The sequence below is a fragment of the Halichoerus grypus genome, chromosome X, assembly GCF_964656455.1.
Source record: "Halichoerus grypus chromosome X, mHalGry1.hap1.1, whole genome shotgun sequence".
In the NCBI taxonomy this organism is placed as follows: Eukaryota; Metazoa; Chordata; class Mammalia; order Carnivora; family Phocidae; genus Halichoerus; species Halichoerus grypus.
In genome coordinates, this window is record NC_135727.1 from 119,700,363 (window position 1) to 119,723,413 (window position 23,051).

The window sequence follows — 23,051 nt, forward strand, 5'->3', positions numbered from 1 at the left end:
TCCACTGCTGTAGTGGCCCGTACATCCCCAAGGCTCTAGGACTCATCTCAGGCCTGGCGGCTTTTCTCACGGGCATAGAGCTTATTCTTCTGACCTCAAGACATGATGACTGTGGCTAAGGACAGCAGAAGGGAATGTGGCAGGAGGGCACGTGGTGTGGCTCCTGGAGGAGAAGGGTGAGAGGCTGTGAGCCCCTTTGCCAGGGCACTGCTCTTGGACCCCACAGGGCTCCTGTTCTTCTGGTCAGCCTGTCCCCTGAGGACCCCTGAAGAAGTTAGAATGTGCCTTGGGCTGCAGCCCACCAGCCTTGCCTGGGGCTGCCTGGGGTGACAGCAGGGGCTGGTAGCAGGGATCCTCCCTGCTGGGTGGAGGCCTGTCAGTTTACAGTCAGCACCATCATATCAACTGTTGGCAGGGCCTGGGCCCCTCCCTTCTGTTGTACTGAAGTTGACCCCTAAAACCTGGCTCCCACCTTCCTGGAATCCCTAGGAGGAGAAGGGACCTGGGGCTGACAGCTCAGTGAGGGCCTTCTCTGGCCTGGGCTCACTGGGAGTCCCTCTACTGACATGAGTCCACCAGCCTCTGAACAAAGCCCTTACCTCCCTGCCTCCCTAGAGGGAGAACTTGGGTACACCACATGTGCCTACCCCTGCATGGAGCTCCCAGTACTGCCAACAGGGGTGGGGCTCTGGGTGGCCTCCCCTTTTGGAGCGAGGTCCCCTGGTGAGCACTTGGGTTCCTCACTTGGATTCCAGTTAGGACCCAATCTCCTCTCTTGGAAGAATTGGGACCATCTCCGTAAACTAAGGCCCTCCCCTTCCTGAGACCTTCCAAGCAGAAGTCAGCCCATAGCTCTGTCCACCCTCCTAGTGCTGAGAGAGGACGTGGGGGTGGGGGGCAGGGGCCACTGGGCAGCTCCCTTGGTTATGGGCAGAGTGAGCTCTTCAGTCCACATTCAGGGTCCCCAGTCTGGAAACTTGACCAGTCCTGGAACTTCATCCTCTTTCCTGAGTCTGTGCCCCTCAGACCAATGCCCTCATTTTCTGGATTCCCCGAGGAGAAAGTCAGGGTGGGCTGTGTCCAGCCAAGGCTGTATGGCACCTCTGAGGGCTGCCAGCAGGCACGGGACCGTTTGGGACCCCACTGATACGCATCACAGCCTGGACTCCTCCATCTACTCATCTGGGTCTATCAGCCTCACACTCGAGTCCTCACCTCCCTGAATGCCTAGAACATGGGCTGCAACATGTCTGCTTACCCCTGCCTCAGGCCTCCCAAGGCCAAGAGCTGGGGTGGGACTCTGAGAAGTCCCCTGGTTTGGGGAGAGTTCCTCTCATTAGTACTCAGGGTCCTCACCTGCACACCAATTAGGGATAAAACTCCTCCCTCTGTGACACTAGGGCCACCCATTACACCAAGGCCCTCCCATCTCGGTGACTCCACAGGCAAAAATGAAGGGCTTCTGGGCTAAATGCTCTGCCCTCGGCAATCCAAGGATAAGAACATGCAGGGCCCTGTGGGAACCTCTCGACCAGTGGGAGTCCCCTCCTATCACTGAGTCCCAACCTTGTTTCCTCTTAGTTCCTGGGTCTCCACCTCTGCAGAACTGGGGCCACCCCCACTAGACCAAAGCCCTTCTCTTCCTGCTACCCTGCAGGCAGAAATGAGGGGGCTCCCCGATCTAACACCTCTTCTCTAGGCTTCCCAGGGTTACTAGCTGGGGCAGGAGCAGGGGAGGTTTGTGGGGACTCCTGTGTTCTCAGGTGGGTGTTTCCCTCACTCCTTCAGTGTCCTCACCTTGACACCGAGCATTGTGGTGTCAGGCCCATTCTTGGGATGCCACCTCAGGTGACCTGGGGCTGCTTCTCTCACCTTCCTGGAACTACTGAGTTGGAAGACAGGGTGAGCCAAATCCAGCTACAACTGTTCCAGACTCTCAAGAGCTGACAGCTGGGGCAGGACCTCATGGGATCCCACTGTTCTGCTTGACTCCTTTCCTCATTCCTCATTCTAGGTCCTCCCCTTGTTGTCTGTCAGTGGCTCGCAATTCTCCCTCTACTGAGCTGAGGTCGCCTTCCTTAGACCAAGACTCTCATGTTCCAGACAACCCTGAAGGACGAGGGGATGGTCAGCCCTGCCTGGGGCCCTGTGGTCTGAGGGCAGATGCAGGTTAGTCTCTGTGAGACCACCTGTATTCTGGGGTGTTGATCTCCCCATCCTCCGACATAGGGTCCCACATCTTGGCTCATGTTCCTAGGTTACAGGCTTCCTAGGAAATGCTAGGTCCCCGCAAACACTTGAGCAACTTTCCTCCTGCAAACCTTGCAGATGGAATTGGTGTGGCAGGAGTGATGGGAGACTGGGAGGCCGTAGCTCAACGCAGCATGCCCAGGAAAAAGCCGGCCTATTTCTTCCTTCTCTTCACCAACTGGACTTAGCCTCGTATGTAACTTTGGTTCTAATACATCGACTTTCTCTAAGGCAGGGATGGAGCTGCATGGTTTGGTGAGCCCCTATCTCTCGGGGTGATCTGACACTGCATATGCAGATGATCGTATGGTCCCCAACTATTTTCTTTTTCTTTATTCACACCACTTGTTTATTTTGATATTTTCTTGCTCTAGCTATGCATTCCAAACCAATAGTTTGTGCACAGAGCCCCCTTTTTATCACCTGAGATAGATCTAGGAGTCGTGAAAGGAAATGTGAATTATGACACAGTATCTGCCTCTGGCTGAGAGGCGCAGGCTAGTGTGGGCTCTAGATAAATTCAGACCATGGGTTCAGCACTGGCCCCGCAGCTTACCAGCAGTGTGAGCTCACGCACGTCAGCAAACTCTCGGAGCCTCGGGTTCTTTATCTGTGGAGCAGGTTTGGTAAGCCCTGTCTTCCAAGACCGATGGGTGTACGGAATATGTGTTGTAAACCCAGTACGGAGCCTGCCAAGTATTGAGACATTTTTGAATAGCAGTTATTACCGTGATTATTTTGACCCAGATGATACCACATACCACACTGGGATTTTTTTTCTTTTTTTCATTCGAGAAGGAGGTCAGAGAATATGCAGTGTTCTAGGAAAACAAAACAAAACAAAACACTCAAGTCAGCCAAAATGCTGTTTACGAAATGAAACTAAACAGTATTTCCCCATTAGATGGTAAGTCATTTGATGTGGGGTGTGGTAGACTTCCCAGTGGATACACCATGAAGCTACTGCAGATGTGCAAAGGGCAATGACTTGCCTCCTTCTCAGCTGCCCTTGCATGGAACCCATCTCTGTTTTTACTCATTTCACCACCACCAAAAATCTAGACCTCGTTTAGGGTTTGCCATATTACACAGAAGAATGTCCAATTTAGGTTTCCTTTTAATGGAGCGGTCAATCCCCCGAGCTGCCCCAGGCCAAGGCAAAGCGGTTGCTGTCACCCTAGTCTCAGAAACTCTCTGGACACTGATTGCACAAAACACCTAGTGAGTGCACTGTGTTCACCTGCCCGGGAACAGAGCCCGGGAGTCATTCTCCCCCTGCTGCAGGTGTCTGGGGACTTCTCTCTGGTTTACCACATCCCTAAGGAATGGTTAAGAGCAGTTTTCCATCGCAGACATAGTCTTTCCATTGTGAGACCCACCATCTGGGGCTCTGGTCGCTGGTCCCTCACCATTTCAACAGCTTCAGCTAACCCTTGGTGTAGCCAAACTTAAAATTCCCTCCCACAGAGGGACTGGCAGCTTCCCAGGCTCCCCGCCTGTCTTGTCTCGGGAGATTTACCCTGGACTGCTTCTATGTAGAATCTCCTCACTCCTCCTGCCTTCTGTTTACTGTCCTTCAGGATGAGGAGTGTATCTCACCACGTTCCTTATCTGATAGCTTCTCTTGGACTCTGAAATGTTATTGGCAGGGGCTGGGTCTTCTTTGTGTACACATCCTAGAACTAGCATGAAGCCTTCCAAAGAGCAGATGCTCGATTCATGTTTGGTGAACAAAAGAGATGGTGAACAAGAGTTCTAATTCATGACCATTTATTTTCTCCCACATTCTTGAAAAGCTAAGCAAATCCAGGTATATATCTTTTAATTCTACCCAAAGAAAGAGCAAAATAAATAAGAAAAACCAAGAAAAGTAAAAACTTTTTACTTTTCTTTTTTTTTCACTATCTTGTTATCTCAACATTTTCACAGTGCATTTCTCTTACATTTTAATGAAAATCCCTATTCCAGGGCTATGTTTTTCTTGTACTGGCTCACAATAAAAGATGCAAGGATTTTCAGTTTGTTTTACAAAATACAAAACCATTACTCTCAAATTTGATAACTAGCGATAAATATGTGAGCCATGTTATTCATAAGCTTAGATTCTGAATTTCAATAAACGTTTTTAAAAAGAACACATTGGAAAGATAAGAAAAAAAGAGGTAAATCTGTACGTTATTTATGAATAACAAGAACACAACGAAGAGAGAGATTCTGCTCTCTCCAGCCCCACCTGACTCCACATTACTTTAGGAGGTTGACAGCCCTTTCCAAAGGCAAGGTGAAGACCCCATCTTCGACTTCACTAGGGCTGAGGGGGGCTGCTGGACGTGGCCTTGGAGCGGGCACTGGCCGGGGCACCAGTGGCAGCCTGGGTTGCAACTCTGGCCTGGGCTCGCTCTTCCTCATCTCTCAAAGCCTCTTCATACCAGCCCTGGAAGGCACTGGGGTACACAGTATTGCTGACTTTGGCCAAAAACTCCAGGACTTTCATCTTGCTGGTTTCAGCGTGGGCTCTTGGGCCCCACAGGAACTCGTAGCAAGGAGGATCACTGTCGGCCACCTGGCGGTACTCCAGGTATTTTTCCTGCACCAAATCTTTGGTGATGAGCTTCCTGGGCTCCCCAAAGATGAGATGCCTCCTCCCAGCATAGACCCCCAACACATTCAGGAATTCCCACGTCTCCTCCTCAGTGGCCCCGTTGCCATTCATGAAGATCACACCCAGGAGAGGCATCAGGAGCCCGTTCTTGGGGAAGCCCACGCCGTCGCTCAGACACCCTTCGGTGGGAAGGCCCACTTTGCTAACAAAAGCGTAAGAGTGACTGCTGGGGTCAACTTCCTTCAGCTCAAGGCCAAAGACCAGCTCCAAGCGCTCAGTGGTTCTCTTGAGGATCTCAGGGAATTGCTCCTTGTACTTTTTGTTGATAACCTTCAGTATTTCTGCCTCGGTAATGGGCTCCTTCATTTTATACTTGTACAGCAGAAAATGCACCAACATGCCCGCCTTCCTGGTCAGAGGATGCGTGTGAGAGCTCTCAGGGGAAGGCCGGGCCTGGCAGGGACTTGGGCTTTCCTCCCCTTGGCTCTTGGCACCTTCATCAGAGCTTCAGCCTGAAATGGTTGCATCAGGACTGCTGGTGGATCGGGCCCTCTGAGACTTTTGGGGAGGGCCTGTTGCAGGGGAGCTCAGGGGCGCACCCTGACAGACAAGCAAGGGGGAAGAGGGGACCTCTCCTTCCACTGCTGCAGTGGCCTGAGCTGCCCCAAGACCCTGGCTCTCACCTCGGGCCTGTGGGCTTCTCTCCCGGGCACGGGGCTTACTCTTCTGACCATGAGGCATGACTGTGGTTAGGGACAGCAGGCACGAGTGTGACAGGAGGGCATCTGACGCGGGCCCCTGGAGGAGCAGGATAAAAGGGTGTGAGTCCCTGCAGCAGGGAGATGTCACTGTGGCTTTAAAAATGCCCCATGTAGGTGTCCTCGAAGGCACTGCTGCAGGACCCCTAGGGCTTCTGTTCTCTCAGTCAGTTGTCCCCTGAGGCCCTGGTGGAGGCAGTCAGAGCGTGCCTGAGGCTGCAGCCTGCCAGCCTGGCTGGGACCAGGACCCTCGCTTCTCTGTTCTCCTCTGATCCCGCTCCCCTGCCCCCTAGGAAGTGAGTCCTCTCACCCAAACAGTTCTGCCCGTGGCTTTCCAGGCTGACACCACAGGGAAGACTTTCCGTGGCCTCCTCTGTTCTGGAGTGGTTTCTCTCATTGCTCCCACAGGATTTTTACCTTCACTCCCCGCAGGGCCTGGGACTCCTCTCTCTGCTAAACTGGGGCAACCAGTCCTTAAACCAAGGCCTTCATTTACTGCAACCCTGCAAATTGAAGTCAGGGGGCACCTGAATCTGTCAGCTCTGCCCTGGGCCTCCCAGGGGTGAGGCTTGGTGCAACCCTCTCTACTGGGGGGTTGACTGGTCCCCATTTCCTCCCTCAGTATCCTCACCTTGACACCTGACCAGTCCTGGGACTCTCCCTTCAGGGGACCTGAGCCCATGCCTTTTACACCAAGGTCTTTACTTAAATGGGACCTCAGAGTTGGAAGTTCAGGGTGAGCCACATCCTGCCAAGGCTGCTTGGGGCCTACAAAGGCTGAGAACAGGGTGAGGACTCTATGGGATCCCACAGCTCTCCACTGGGTCATTAGCTCAGTCCTCACCCAGAGTTCTGACGTTGGCTCAGTGTCAGACTTCTGACTCCTCGTTCTACTGAACTGAGTCAACCAGGCTCAGATTAAGGTCTTCCCTTCCCTGAGTCACTGGAGGGGAAGTTGGGTCACACCACACCTGGATCCACCTGCCTCAAGCCTCCTGGAGTTGAGAGCATGGGTAGTGTTCTGGTCTGCCCCCTCTTTTCGGGGGAGGTCCTCTCATTAGCACTCAGGGTCCTCAATCTGGAATCCTATTAGGGCGTTGGTCTCCTCCTGCTGCAGAACTGGGGCCACTTCCTTAGACGAGGCCCTTCTCTCCCGGGGACGTTTCAAGCAGGTCACACCACGGCTCTGCTGGGACCTCCCAGAGCTGGGGGGCAAGGGCACTGGGTGTTTGTGTCAGTCCATCTTCAGGATCTCCACCTTCATACCAAACCAGTCCTGGAACTCCACCCTCCACTTACTAGAGTTCATGCCCTTCAGACCAAGGTCCTCCCCTTCCGAGTTCCCCAAGGTGGAAGTCAGGGTGAGCCTCGGTATGTCCGAGGCTGTATGGGGCTTCCGAGGGCTGACAGCAGGGGCAGGACTGTTTGGGACCCCACTGATACACGTCAAAGCCTGGGGCTCCTCCATCTGCTGATCTGGGTCTATCAGCTTTGCACTCGAGTCCTTATGTTCCTCAGTCGCTAGACAGGAAGCGCAGACGCACTGCATCTGTCTATCCCTACCTGCAGCTCCTAGTCGTGGCTGGCGCCTCCCCCGTTTTGAGGGAAAGGTCCCCTCGTTAGCACTCAGGGTCTCACCAGAACTCCACTTAGGACCCATGATTCTTCCTGTAGCAGAACTGTGGCCACCCCACTTAGACCTAGGCCCTCCCCTCCGTGGTGCGCTCCACAGACAAGCCAAATCATTGTGCCAGGGCTCCCAGTGCTGAGGCTAGCGCAGTTCTTCGTGGGGCTTCCTTGGTGCTGGGCAGAGTGGTTGCTTCAGTCCACGTTCAACGCCCTTACCTTGATACCCGAGCAGTCCTGAAATTTCCCTCTCCACTAACCCGACGTTGCGTCTGTCAAGCTAAGTTCCTCACCTTCCAGAGCTTTCAAGGTGGAAGTCAGAGTAAGCCATATCCGGCCAAGGCCGCTAGGGGTCTCTGAGGGCTGTCCGCAGGGGCACTTCTAGCGCACCATCTGGCTACCATTGCTACGGACTCCTGGGCCTGTGCGGCAGGGCTGGGGCTCTGGGCACCCTCCTCTTTTGGGGACAGGTCCTCTCTTTGTATTCAGGGTCCTCACCTGAGCTCCAGTTAGGGCCAGAACTCCTCCCTCGGCGTCACTGGCGCTGCCTGTCTCCCAGGGCCTCCCGGACGGAGAGCTCCAGGCACAAATGAGGAGCTCCTGGGCTGAGCTGTCGGCCTCCTACGACGAAGAAAAGGGCGCTGGGGACGTGTGACCCTCTCTGCTGGCGGGAATTATCGCTTATCACTAGGTCCTCGCCTTGGCTCTTGGTAGTTCTTGGGTCTCCTCGCTCTGCAGGACTGTGGCCCAGTCTCACTAGATTAAGGTCTTCCTCTCTCTGAGGCCCTGCAGGCAGAAATGAGGGGGCTCCTCAGCCTGACAACTCTGCCTCAACTTGGGCCTCCCAGGTTGCGGGGGGCCCGGGGGGGGATGCTCTGTGGTGTGTCCTCCACTAGAGTGTGGGTAATTCCTGCATTCCTCCCTAAATTTCACCACCTTGACACCTGGCTAATCCTGGGACTCCACTCTCAGGAAACCTGGGGCTGTCCCCCTCAGATCAAAACCCTTATCTCCTGGGACTACAGAATTAGAAGTTAGGGTGAGCCAGGTCCAGACTTCCCATGACCAACAGCCAGGGCAGGACTTGATGGGACCCCACTATTCTGGCTGGGTCCTCCCCTTGAAGCCTATTAGAGGCTCACATTCCTCCCTCTACCGACCTGAGGTCGTCCTCCTTAGACCAAGGGTCTCATGTTCCTTACAGTCCTGTAGGATAATTGGGATACTTAGCTGCACAGGCCTGCCTGGGACCCTATAGGTCTTCAAGCAGCCATAGGCCAGTCTCTGTGGGTTGTCTATATTCTGGAATGTTGGTCTCCCCAGTCTTCCTACATAGGGATCCTCATTTCAGCTCCTGTCTCCTTGATTAAAGGCTTCCTGGGAAATGCTACATCCCTTCAAACTCTTGAGCAGTTTCCCAACTGTAAATTTTGCAGAAAGTAGTTCCTTGCCCCAGAATTATGAGACCTGAGCAAGCTGTAGCTTAAGACAAGAGGCCTAGGACAGGTGGTGTGCTCTCACCAGCCAGACTTAGCCTCTTATGTAGCTTTGGCTCTATTAACTTTCTACAGAGAAGGGGCAGAGCGTCAGGGTTTTTGAGGCCCTGCTCTTTAGAGGTGATGTGATACTGCATTTGTAGATGATCATGTGATTGCCAAATATTAGCTCTTTTTTTCTTTGTTCATACTCTTCATTTATTTTAGTATTCTTACTGCTCCGGTAGTGTGTTCCAATCCAGCAGTTTGCACACAGCCTTTCTTCTTACTGCCTGAGACACATTTTAGAGTAGGGAGAAGAAACGTGAATTAGGAGATACAAGGCATATTTCCTTATTAAAATGAACCCCTATACTGTGGACTGAATGTGTCTCCCCCAAATTCATGTGCTATCATTTTAGCCCCCAGGGTGATGGTATTAGGAGGTGGGGCCTTTGGGAGGTGATTAGGTTGTGAGGGTCTTCATGAATGGGATCAGTGCTCTCGTGAAAGCACCCTGAGAAAGATCTCTTAGCCCTTCCACTGTGTGAGACAAGCAAGAAGGAGCCACCTCTGAACCAGGAAGTGGGCTCTCACCAAACACCAAATCTGCTGGCACCTTGATCTTGGACTTCCCAGCCTTCAGAACTGAGTGAAATAGATTGTTGTTGCTTATAAGCTGCCCAGTCAATGGTATTTTTGTTATAGTAGCCCAAACGGGCTAAGACACCTTAAAACAAGTGTGACCACCTACAGTGATGTACATTAAGGGGCCGTCGAAGGCTCACCTGTCTGTGGTTATAGGCCAGGGAGCCCTGGTTCCTTTCACCGATGTCTGGAGTGGGCATAGTTTTTCAGTAATGGTGAATTATGTCAACATTAGTTGGTGATGCTAATCAGGCTGCTTTCCTACAGTTTGGGTTTGCAAATTGGACAGCTGCCTCTTACAAACACTGATCTCTGTTCAGATGCTTGCACCTTACAAATCTCAAGATGCTTACCAGCCCGTAGCATGGTAGAAGGGACATGGAAAGTTAGTCCTCGCATAGGAGCCCATTTTCACGGTTGATGAGTGACTCTGTGCACTGCAAATGGAGACTGTTTGACAGTTCTGCTGGGAATAAGTAAGGTAAATGCTAATATTTGCCTAAAAGGCAAAATTGACAAACTCTGACTCCTCCTGCTTCGCTTTGCCTTCCCCATGCTCTAGGCTCGGTTGTGAGAGGATGACCACGTAGACCCCCACGAAGGGAGTTTTGTGGGTTTCTGTCACTGATTCAGGCACTGTGATAGACACTAGGGCTGGAGAGGGAGGGAGAGAGAGAGAGAGAGAGGGAGAGAGAGACTGAACGATTCTTGCCCCTAAGGTGCTATATTAGTCTTGTGCTGGGGGGTCAGCAGCTACAGCTCTCAAGCCAAATCTAGCCCACCATCAGGTTTTGCAAATACAGATTTGTTAAAACACAGCCACGTTCATTCATTTACATGTTACCTGTGGCTGATTTTATGCTACAACAAGAGGGTTCAGTAGTCTTGACAGAGACTGTGGATCTTACAAGGCCTAAAATATTTACTACCTGGCCCTTTACAGAGAATGTTTGTCAATCCCTGATCTAGTGGGAGAGACCAGCATTCACACAAGTAAATATAACTCAAGGCGGTTTATGATAAGAGCTAGGGCCCATGCAGAAAGGGCTGTTGGAGCACGGGAGAGCAGGAAGGCTTCACAGGGAGAGAACCCTGGAGCTGGGCTTTGAGGAATGGGTTGGATTCGGGCCGGCTGAGATGTAAGAGGACATCTCAGGTGAGATGGTCTTTAACCTTGTCTGCTCATTGCAATCACTCGGGGAACTTCGAATAGGGATGCCTGGTTCTCCCCTCCCAGAGATTCTGACTCAGTTGTTCTGGGGCAGGGCCTGGGCAACAGGATTTTTTTTTTTTTTTTAAAAGAAAGCAGGAGAGTGAGGGAAGGGGCAGAGGGAGAGGGAGAGAGAGAATCTTAAGCAGGTTTTTTTTTTTTTTAGATATTTATTTATTTATTTATTTGAGAGAGAGAATGAGAGAGAGAGAAATAGAGAGCACAGGAGGGGGCAGTGTCAGAGGGAGAAGCAGACTCCCTGCTAAGCAGGGAACCCGATGTGGGACTCGATCCCGGGACTCCAGGACCATGACCTGAGCTGAAGGCAGTCGCTTAACCAACTGAGCCACCCAGGCACCCTTAAGCAGGTTTTGAGTTTAGATGAGTGGGAGAATTTTGACAACCATTAGAAGGCAAAGGGGACACAACAAGAGGTGAAGGATATTGAGAGCGATTTTAGTTTTGAATATAAATAACCAGTTAGCGTCTAAGTGGGACTGGCTTTTATTATTAGGCATCTGCACAATTTGGAGTGACCTCTTTTCTATGTTCTCTTAAAATGTGCAACAAGGCAGAAACTTTTAAGACACCATGGGAGCTAGAGACCAGTACAGGGGTTGATGGCCCTTTGCTCCCTTCCCAACATTCAGGTAGGACCTAACTGGTTTTCACCCTTGGCTTGTGAGATGTTTTCTTTTTGTATTTGTCCAAACAGAACCACACCCTCCTGCTTTAAAGGGACAGCAAACAAGGTTTTGCCTGTAATCTCGATTCTGCTTCTGAGAGGGTAGGTACACTGGAGCTTTTAACAACCTCTTCTTAGATAAAATTGGAACAACAACATCTAATCAGAAACTCAGTACCTTCTTTAGGGTGGGTAAATGGGTGATAGTTTTTAGTTCTTTGAAAAAAATCACTGAGCAATAAGCAGATACAATTTTTATCAATCTTTTATTTTATTTTTTATGTTCAGTTAGCCACCATATAGTACTACAGTTTTGTGGGGTTTTTTTTTTTTTTTTTTTGGACAAAAGTTTCTCATGGGAATTTGGGAAGCATGACACGTCCCATTAGTTACTATCAGGTAAAATTAGTCTTTCTGGGCAAGGAATGACTTGAGTACAACAGACAACTGCCACTGTTAGTTGACCTCATTAGTAGACCACAAGAAAGGAAAAATAATTGTGTGATGAGTTCTAAGATGACTCTAGGCCTGGAAGGCCTAGATAGACTCCCAGTCCCTGGAGAGCAGGGATAGGACACTGGGGGATTTGGCCAATCTGTATGGACAGAGTTTGGTCCAAATGACTAAGGTGGTAAACAGGCCACATGAGGAAAGAGATTCCAAGGCTCTCAAGCCAGAAGGCTGGTGTGACACCACCAGATGGCAGAGCAAAAGTATCAAGCCCACTGTGGATGTCTTCACAGTAAATGATGTCCTCTGTCAGTGGTCACAAATTGAATATGCATAGGATTCACTTGGGGATCTCTTAAAATTCTAATGCAGAAGGTCTGAGGCCGGGCCCAAGAGCTTGCATTTCTTTAAAAGATTTTATTTATTTATTCATTTATTTATTTATTTATTTAAGAGAGAGAGAGAGAGTGAGCACTTGCGGGGTCGGGGCAGATGGAGAGAGAGAGAGACTGAGAATCTCAAGCAGACTCTGCACTGAGCACGGAGCCCGATGTGGAGCTCCAACTTACAAGTCTGAGATCATGACCTGAGCCGAAGTCAAGAGTCCGACGCTTAACCCACTGAGCCACCCAGGTGTCCCAAGAGCCTGCATTTTTAACCAGGTGATGTCAACGCTGCCGGTCCACAGACCATACTTTATTATTTTTTTTAAGATTTTATTTATTTATTTGATAGAGAAAGAGAGGAGAGCACAAGCAGGTGGAGTGGCAGAGAGAGGGAGAAGCAGGTTCCCCGCTGAGCAGGGAGCCCAACACGGGACTCCATCCCAGAACCCTGGGATCATGACCTGAGCCGAAGGCAGATGTTTAACTTAGCCACCCAGGCGCCCCCACAGACCATACTTTAAGTAGAGGTATCCTGGAAAACTCCTCAAGAACGGACCCACAAGGGGCGCCTGGGTGGCTCAGTCATTAAGCGTCTGCCTTCAGCTCAGGTCGTGATCTCAGGGTCCCGGGATCGAGCCCCGCATTGGGCTTCCTGCTCAGCGGGGAGCCTGCTTCTCCCTCTCCTACTCCCTCTGCTTGTGTTCCCTCTCTCGCTGTGTTTCTCTCTGTCAAATAAATAAATAAAAATCTTAAAAAAAAAAAAAAGAGTGGACCCACGAACATAGACTGTTCTAGCAAACAGCACATTGGGGAGTCAGAGCTAGTCCAGTCCCTCTGAGAGGCACTGAGGAGCACTGGGCTGTCACAGAAGGTGGGAAGGGACACTGGGAAACGTACTGGGTAGATGTCATAGTTGACAAGTGACCTGGAGCAAAATGCTTGACTTCCCTGATCTCAGTTCTGGGAAGCAGGGGGGGAATGTGCTCTTAAAAATTCATTTTTATAATATTGAACACAGTTCAGTCCATATTCAAGGGACAAGATGCCTGCCTTTGCGTCATTTTCTTGATGTTATCTGGTATCTCGTAGTAGAAGCCAAAGTTTATCAATGTTGAGCCGAGTGACCAGGAAGTTTCTCTGCCTGATGTGTTAGCAGATAGCCATGCATAGATTTACCTTCCCTCTAGCAGAAGGGCCTGATGAACCTCTCCTCACCCATGTCATCTTCAAGCCAATTGTTTTCATTTTTCTAAAGCCTGATGACCAAGTGGAAACCCAAATCATGACACTTTCTTTAACTTCCTCATTTGTGAGATGTGCGGTTGTGTCTGGGCATTCTCTGGGGTATCTTCCAACTTCAATAATCCAAGACTTTAAAGAGAATATTAAATTCTCAATGTTACAATCTACGCATCGATAAAGCTGCTTTTCTGACAAGGTAGGCAGCGTGCTTACAAAGAGTTTAGAGTTTCTGATGAGAAAATTCACCTGGGCTTTCTCTCAGCAATTAACATGGACCAACCTTAAATGTCAATTGGATTTTTATACCCTGGGTGTCTCAAAGATTTTAGTCTGCTCATTTTCCCATCTAATCCAGGAAAACTAGAGATGCAGGGTCTACTTTAGGCACAATCATGAATCACCACTTTTAGCTATTTAAAACATTGACACTTTCAGTGTTTACGATTTAACCGGTGGGTGATACATCCAGAGAGCCTTCTCCCAAGATGACCCCGTGGTCGTGGTTATATACAGCCCTGCACTCTGGGGCCTCCTTGGCATGGCTGTCAGTGTGCCCCTCAAGGAATCTGTTCGCTATATCTGATAGGCATGCTCTTCTCACCTGGAGTGCAGGGAACATCGACAGCCCCCATTTGCAACCAATTGTGTTATTTCTTTCATGCTTTCCTGCTCTCTGATGACTAGGATTATCCCAGAAAACAGAGGTTCTCAAACTTTGGTATTTAAGCCCTAAAGAGAGCAATTTGGAATAACTGTCAAATTATAAAAGTATATGGTCTTTATTTCTGCAATTCCACATTTAAGATGTTTTCCTACAGCAACACTTGCTCATGTGTGAGATTATATATTCATTGCAACACGGTTCATCATAGCAAAATACCGGAAACAACCTAAGTGTTCATCAAAGGGGGATTGAATAAGTAAATGCTATGCAGATATAAGAAAGAATGAGGAAGAATTTTGTATAATGATATGGAAAGATCTCCAAGATATGGTATGTAGTGAAGCAAACAGCGGGCAAAACAATGCATATAATATGCTGCCATTTCTGTAAAATGGTGGTGGGCTGCAGGAAAACACACATTTGTATTTCCTGGCAAGCGCATAAGAAGTGTCCAGTAGCGTACACATAAAACAGCATAGCAACAATGGCCACTCACGGCGGGGAGTGGTGATGGCTGCTGGGAACTGTGAGGTAGCCTCGTGACTTTTCCCTGAATACCTTTTTTATGCTTTCGATTTTGGATCGTGAGAAAAGCTTACTTATTCAAAAGTTAAATATATACTGTAAAAGTTTAATGAAACAAAACCCTTGTGTTCTGAGGAATCACCTGGGGAGCCTGTTTTAAAATGCAGACTTTTGGGCCAAACCCCCAGATGTTCCCAGTCCATTGAGAATTGGAGAATCTGCATTTTGCAACAAGCAGCCTGGGTGATTCTAATGTAGATGGTTCTGGAATGGAAGAAGAGCCCCGGAGCAGATGGCCACTGACTATATCCATGCAACAGCTTTTTATTTTTATTGAACATCGAATACATGCATCTGTCCATTTAATAAAATATGCCTTATTATATTAAGAAATAAAACACATTTCTTATCTTCTATGACTTAAATATTCAGCTACACTGATTTGACTTAATGTCGCACAGATCACGTACAATGTGATAGAAGCACTGGAAACATGTCTTGAAAAACAAGAATACAATCATTGAGCACACTTCATAGAATTTCACATGGTCACACAGTTAAGTTTGCACGTTTAAAAGGATCTGAATCATTCACATTAATATTGTGAATTTCTTATAAATAATTCATTAGTCTAAGGAGTCTAGGTAAAGCCAAGCCATGACATTATTTATACTATAAGTACCACACCTGGAACTTGTTCTGACTTATTTAACACAGAGCACATTTTTGATGCAATAAATATTTACAGTTAATAGTAACAAGTACAATTATAATTTACAAAATATGAGTCTAATATTTAAAACAAAACAGAAAATGACATAAAGAAGTTTGTGCCATGTATTTTTACAACTCAGACCTTTTCAACAAATTTTATTACCCAAAATTCTGCTGACTTGGATGCAAGAAAGGTCGTGTTTGAATCTGTTAACCCCAGATTACAGGGGGGGAAGAAATTTTTTTTTGTCAGTTTTACTTTCTTAATGTTATTATACATTATCAATAATGATATATCAGTAGCACTGGCTAAAACTGAAGCAAAGTGATGAAAAAATATGGATTCACAACAGCCCTAAATTATATAATGTACCTTGAACAACTGAAATCCCAAGGTATACCAAAATTTTGAAGCTCATCTGGGAATAAATGAAGTGTTGAATGTGTGAAGTTTTACTGTCCATTAAAATGATCCTTTTAAAAGACCATAAAATTATGTGAGTCCAGCCATGTCATTATATGGCTCTGGGAATGAATTTTAAATTTGGAGAAAAAAAGGGAAATAATCTTACCTTCTAGAATGTGAGCTCAGAATGGGCAGAGACACGATGGTATCTGTGTTTTTAACAGGGCACCTAGGGCTAGGCACTCAGATGCCTAAGTCCATACCTGAGCTCATAACTTAGTCCAGGAGAGATTTTTCTGTTAAAGGCTATTCATGTAGCCTGGGTCTCCAGGCTTCCAGAAAACCATCTGCTATCATATCTTACTGTTTGGCAGGGGAGGGTGGGAATGGGGAAGGGGTTCCACCTTTTACCAATACTAGTTCTCCAACGAATCGTAATTGAAAGAAGGATGCCTGGATTGACTGTTCTCACTTGGGTCCTCTGTATATGGCTGTTTGCCAAGGTTTTTTTTTCTCCTTGGTTAGTCACAGAACCAAGTGGGAAATTCTTCCCAGGGCTTCCAGTTGCAACTGAATTGTGTCTCTGAGGGCAACTGAATGAAGGGACTTCCTTGCCCACCTACTCTGTGCTACATTTCAGTCTCTGCCTGCAGTGAGTCCTTAACTTACGTGCTTAGAAACATCTTCCATGCCCTTTGTGTATATTCCTCAACCTCCTCGGTAGCTCATGCCTTTGGACAAAAGCTAGAGTAGGGACAGGACTATCAGTTACTGGGAAGTTAATTTCTCACATGGGCTGGATTTGGGAAGCCATGCTGAGCAGTGGAATGGACGGGGCCTTAAGAGAGATCCAGGTCCACATTAATACTCTGCCATTCCACTGTGCCGTGTGACCTTGGGGTGGTGAAGTGATCTCCCTGAGCCTCAGCTTCATCATCTGAATGCTTTTCAAGGTACTCGTGAGGAAGAATAGAAACGTGCTCAGCACTGCATTTGGCACGTCATTGGTGCTTGGTGACGTCGAGCCCCTCCCTTTCCGGCGCTTCCGGAGCCACAGAACTCCGTTGTGGTTTCACACAAACACAGTGTGCTCTGTGGCTTGTGCTTTTGCTCCCAAGGATCCCGCCCTTCTTCTCTTAGATTTCCACTTCAGTGTGACATGGAATCCTGTTCCAGCTAATAGGCCTCTCTGGGGAAACCAACGGTGACTTGGTTCCCTGCCATAGGCCAAGTTAAACAGACTCAACTTTGCAGGCACAGGCTCTCCTGTCAACTAGGAAAGTGAGGATCAGCACTGTTCTTCAATATCCCAGAATGGCCGTGACTACAAATGAGATCAGATTACGGTGGACCATATGAGATCACCCTTTTGGAGGTCAAATACGGTTCAACGTCTGTAGTCGCAGGCTTCAGCCTCATAGTTCCGGGGGTCTTTTAATAGATGGTCACTAGTACATGTCATTTACAGATTTCCATAGTAAAGACTGTTAAGCAGCTCTTTGGCCAGCAGGGAAGGCTTGGATTAGATGAGACAATGAGTGTAAAAGTGTTTTATAGACCATGAACACTAGGTAAATGCAAAGTATTTTTTGAATTAATCTTGGACATGTAATATTTTAACCCAGGGGCTCTTAAATTTTTAAAAAATTAGATAAATTCCACTGAGTGCATTTCTAATGTGGTTTCACAAAAGAAAAGTCTGTTCCCAGTGTGCGATTTATTGATTGTGCTGTATATATTCAGCTGGAGCTCATGCTTGGCCCATACCTAAGAAAAGGGTGTCTTTGAAGGACAAAGTTATGATAAGAGGTGGTTTGATACTAAAGTTATTGTGTTTGTGTTGGTGGGGGGGGGCTGGAGGGGACTGTCAAGGTGGGAGCCGAGAGGAATGACTGTCACATACAGAATAAACTAGAGCTTGTTAGGGCTTTGTTTCTTTGAATAGCTGACACAAAACCTGGCCCCAGGAGAGTGAATAATTTCTTTGTTTTCAGTTGTTAATCCATTTTGTGAAAATTCAGCCGAACATTAGACAAATGTGCAAAATGTGCTCTAGTCCTCCCAGCAACCCAGGGTTAGTTCAGAGCCACCCTCTAACAACAGCTCCCCTGGGACCTGGATGTGAAGGGCAGAAATGGAAGAAAGTTTGCCACCCCCCCCACCCCCACCCCCACCCCCACACCCCCACCTCACCACCACAGAAGTGAGTACTATTCATTCAGCTCTCATATGGTCAGGGTCCCAGGGCGATCATTTCTATCTGGCTTTTGGGAAAGTGACTTAGCCACCTTTTAGTCCACAGATTGAGGATGTCATTCAACTTGTAGCCCCCAAACAAAGCTACTCTCTATTCCTAGAAGACATTTGGTACATGAATAGACTCTGAAACCACTAACCACCTCTACTTTGGGCGTAAACCAAGACTATAACTTCGGTGTGCCCGTATCCTATGGACAAGTTCATTTATTTCTGTCCAGTGTGCATTTTCATAACAAGCTGAGTTTGGTTCATCTGAAGCAGCCTCTAAACTGCTTCTCTACTTAAGGGTTCGCCATCCTTCAAGATGAACCCGAAACCAAATGGTTTGTGTAGCAAAGAGGGAAATCCAGGGCTCATTAATGGGGCAGAAGGCCAGGTTCAGTGAGGGGGAGTGAGGGCAGCCAGAAGAACAGGGTTTAGCCATCCACACTTATGGGGAACCATCAGATCACCAACAGGGAGGGGCCTCATCTGCGCCAGGCAGGGAGGACCACCTTGCTGGGGAATAAGGCTCCTCACAGCAGCTGTGCCTTCCCTGCCAGCAGCAGCCGTTGGTGGGAAGACTGCCTTGCTTTATTGCTTCATCTATCACTGTTGAGCTGCCTGCCTCAGGGAGGCTCAATTTAAGATAGATTGAAAGGTAGTGTCTGTCAATTGAATAAACACAGATGGTTTTCCACAGCAAAAATTGATTTTTTTTCCTCACCAAAGACATAAGCGCTAAACCTGATTATCTTTGGAAGCCAGGCGTGAAATGTCTTAGCTCCAGCCCCTGCCACACTCTGCCCTAACAGGGAGGTGATATCATGTGGGGGCTGGGGTGTCTCTCACCGTAATTCTAGGTTCTTGAGGTGGAATAAGAAGTTGACTTCCCTAGAGAAGGGCCCGGCAAAGTCCATCCCAATAAGAAGGTTTGGGTCCATCCATCAGCTGATTCACAGAACAGTTTTACCAGTCCTGGGTCACTGGCTGGCAGAGGCCTTCTCCAGCCCTTTCATTCAGGAGTCCCAAAGAGGTGATAAGATTGGTCTCATGACACACAGCTAGACCTAGACTTCAGTCTCCTCACCGTTTGTCCAGAAGCTAGGGAGGAGACCGACACAATCTAGGCCACAATGTTACCTGAAGGAGACATTAAGACGAGTCCTACTCCCAAAATGTCTTTGAAAGCCCGTAGATCAGAGATCTGCAAGTCACACTATGTACCCAGAAGGCCAGACACTGCAGCCCCTAACTAGGTACGAAGTCACTGCATACTCAAGAGTTTTGAAGAAATCCAAGGGTAAAATCGTGGGGCAGTAGTTCATGATGACAGGTGCATGGAGGTTGGAGGTGAGCAGGAAAAGTACCCTTTGTATAATGAGGAGATCGAGCAATATGTTTTCTTATGTGTCTTTCAGCTTTAATTCCAAAACATAACAAGCTACTGGGACATGATTCATACAGATTATTCCAGTGTCTGTCTCCTTCCATCCCACTAGTGTGAACAGGACTGTAGAAGGTGGGTTGAAGGGTCTCCCAAGAGGAGTTGTTGCAAACATAGCAGAAGTGGGGCAGCTGTGAGCAGGTGGGCTGTGTAAATGCTTTAGAGACAGAACTAGAAACAATGATAAGACTCAAAGGATTTTCGCAATAGAGGGACTTTAGTACTGTCCTCTCCTTCTAGAGATGAAAAAATGAGTTGAGAAGGGAAGCTGACAGCTAAACTCATAGGTAGACAGAGTTGGGATGTCCAGCTACAAATCTCGGTCCTTTCAGGTACACTGCCTGTCTTGCTTTTCAAACTGTCCAGTGTCATTATGGGCGGACTACCAGGAAAGCAGGTGGGTACAGTATAGAGGTGCATGCAGCAGACACAAGTGAAGAGGTCTCACTCCAGCTAATACAGCTGTAAACACAGGTCCTTACAACTGTCTCTGTGCTAACTTCTAAAGCTCCGCAGGCAGCGAGCACGTCCTTTTATCAAGAGATGAAAGTGTTTTCACACAGGCCCTGTGGAAAAGAGAGCTGACGGTTCCTTCTCACTTGGACAGAGAAAACCAGAACTAAAATCGTCTTTGGATGTGAGGGATACACCTTAGGGCACATTTGCAGAATCTGGGTTTATCTGAAAGTGGGTTAACATGTTTGCAGTCTGTCAGAATCGGCCTATCCTGGAGTCAAGAAAAACTTGGTTCAGGGTTTCTAAAGTAAGATCGTCAAATCTCTTTACTCAGAAAAATAACAAGATTTCAGTCCTGTATTTTTCTACACATGGCTGTTGCATAAATACTATTCTTAACTAGAAAATGTATCTGTAGCTCTTTTACAATCCGTTCTGAAAGCTAAGCCCCCTGTAAATGACTTAGACATATTCAAACAGAAATATATATTACTGAAATTTTATTCATTTCCTCCCACAGACTTTAGGTAAGCATATGTTAAATGTGTTAAATGTAAACATGTTTCTGTTTCCACTCAGATGTGATTCCCCCCTCCTTTTTTTTTCCATAAGAAATTACTGCTTCAATGTAGCAGACAAGGACAGCCAAATCTAAGTAGATATATTTGGCTGAAAATCTGTATACCAAAAATAAATACTATACTTTATGTACTTATAAATAATGAATTGAGAGTATGATCAGTTTTTTCCCACAAGGATTTCTGTTCTATGGTAGAACTAACTATGCCATGGATGATTGAAATGGGGAAACAGCAAAAAGGATCTCCACTGAGTTAGAATTCAGAGTGTGAGATATCAATCCACAGCCTCACACGGATCTTTGTATATGTGTCTATGTGTTTGGTTGTATTTTTGCCTTAAAATGATGTGTTGAGTGTTTCTCCTATGTCCCCAGTAACATCTTTTAAAAACAATCAACACTCAGGGATTTGTTTTAAACTGGCTTCCAGTGTTATCAATTTGGGAATGGTCCCTCATACATGGGACTTTTTCATAGGGTTGGCTTTCATGTTAGGAGTGTAAAAAACAGTTCCTTGGTTTGTGATTATAAATATTCCTGAAAAATTATTCAAATCATATTTTTAAAGCACTAGTTTCTGCTTCAAGAAATGACAAGGTGAAGTCTTTCACAAAGTGGACATTTAATGTATAATTTTTCAGCTATATAAATCTGGTGGCTCATATAGTTTCTATGACTTAATTGGCCATACCCGTATATCAGGGCTTGATGCTTAAAAGAATAATTTCTTACTCCCTTTTCTAAAAAGGGGAGAGTTGGCTCTACATCAGAAGAAGCATTCAGAAGTTGAAATGGAAAACATAAGCCTCGATGCGCCTTTCAAACATCACAGCAATCCATTTGGGCTTCTCTGCAACCTGCCTACAAACTCATAGCTTACCAAAGGGTCTTTGGAGGGTATAGAGACAACAACAGATGTGAGGGTTCTTTAGCCATAAAGCAAAACCTGGGACCCCTGGGGTGACAGGGTCAAGGATCAGCCTAGACGTACCCTTCATGACAGATGTTTCCATTGATGAGGCTGAAGGTGGCCACAGAGGGGTTGGTGCTCTTGAAGGAGGTCATGCAGGTGGTACTTCTGCCGGTGCTATGAGAGCGGGTCATCAGGCCAGGCCGACAACAGAGGAGCTGGGTGTTGAATTGTTTCCTGAAACTCTTGCTCAGCAGGTAGAGGGCGAAAGGGTTCACACAGGAGTTGGTGAAGGCCAGGAGGCGGGCGCAGATGCTGGTGATGAAGTGGAGCATGGAGGTGTCTACCTCAGAGTAGTGGTAGGAGCGGTACAGGTAGATGATGTGGTTGGGGAGCCAGCAGAAGGCAAAGAGGCCCACGAACACCAGCACTGTCTTGGCAAGGCGCTTCCGGGATTCAATCTAACGAGAGAGTCACACACATGGAGACAGAGGGACCAAGGGACGGTGTGGGATGAATGCAGAGAGACAAAGATTCAGACAGGGAAAAAGAATTGGGGAAATAGATGAGCTCACAAAGCCACAGAAAAAGAGTTCAACAGGAGAAAGAGGACAAGAGAACATCCGATAAAACGAGAGGAAAGCAACAGAAACAGATGGCATAAAAGGGGGAAAGTCAGAAACACAGAAATGGAAAAGCCAGGAAGCAGAAATCCATGAAGTAGAATATAGTTAGAACGTGCCACTGAGAACAGATCTTTAAACAAAGTTGATTACATGCTTGAATGGCTTGCACAATGAAATTTTAGTAAGCGACCTCTTTTTCCTCAGGAGAACACTGGTGCAGTTTATCAGCCCTATGACTTCATATCTTTCTTGGCTCCACAGTTAATCATTTCTTATTTCCTCTGATGCTCAAAAAAAGCAGCCAGCTTTGTTCTTTCTCATTGGCCAAACCAAAATAACTTCCTATTATTATTATTTTTTAATCTCAAGTTATTTCTGGGCTATACTATACAGGAAGGTCCTTAGACAAAGTGGGCTGAGCATCTCCTTTTGCTCCCAACACCCTCTGCCACTTCTGCAAAGGGGAAACATCTTTCTTATTAAAGAATTTGAGGTACAGTGGATGTTCGCTATTGAGAGGTCTTTCAAATATGGAGACCGTTTCACTGAGAACTGCTACTCTCGTAATTGAGGCAAAAAAAAAAAAAAAGGAACTTTATAGGGTGAAGCGACCAACTGAGTCAGCTGTACCTTTAAACGGATGGGGAGTCTTTCTACTTTTTCCATCATAAATCCCACATGATCTACATTTGGATTAGAAAGCAAGCACTGACAAAGAGGAGAAAGCTGGAGCCCCTGGTTTCTGCTATTCATACCTGAAGTTTGAAATTATGCAGCGTTATGGGGGAGGGCGGAGGGAGTCTAACACATACGGAGGGCATTCTGCATTCTGGGCATTCTAGGTCACACATATGCTCTTTTAATCGTCACACAGCCTTACAATAGTGGGGTTATCACCCTATATCATGGGTAACAGAACTGAGGTTCAGAGAGAGTGAGTTAGTCATTAAGTCTGGATTTGAACCCAAATCAGTGTGAGCCTGTCTTAATCAAACTACTTCTGTTTCTTCAACCAGCCTTATTTTCCTGCTCCCTCTGCTTTGTCCCCATGTGGTAACTCTCTTCCTATCCAAACAATGTGACTGGAGTTTAAAGACGTCACATCCCTATGAGTCTCAATATTTTATTTTGTTAACAATACTTTTTCAGATAG

The 23,051-nt window shown here is 47.3% G+C and overlaps 2 protein-coding genes and 1 long non-coding RNA gene across 4 annotated transcripts in view; 1 reads left to right on the plus strand and 2 right to left on the minus strand.

Moving 5' to 3' along the window:
- The window catches only part of LOC118553292 (uncharacterized), a 383,189-nt gene that overhangs the window by 318,417 nt on the left and 41,721 nt on the right, over positions 1-23,051 (plus strand). The window lies entirely within an intron of this gene.
- On the minus strand, positions 4,556-5,593 carry MAGEB17 (MAGE family member B17). The gene is given in 1 exon segment (XM_036083132.2): positions 4,556-5,593. A coding segment is annotated over 1 exon segment (1,038 nt).
- Positions 19,281-23,051, minus strand: part of GRPR (gastrin releasing peptide receptor) — a 31,569-nt gene continuing 27,798 nt past the window's right edge. The window contains exon 3 of the mRNA XM_078064971.1: positions 19,281-21,733. Within this exon, the coding sequence (XP_077921097.1) occupies positions 21,344-21,733 (390 nt within the window). The 3' untranslated portion in view covers positions 19,281-21,343. The remainder of the gene's footprint in view (positions 21,734-23,051) is intronic.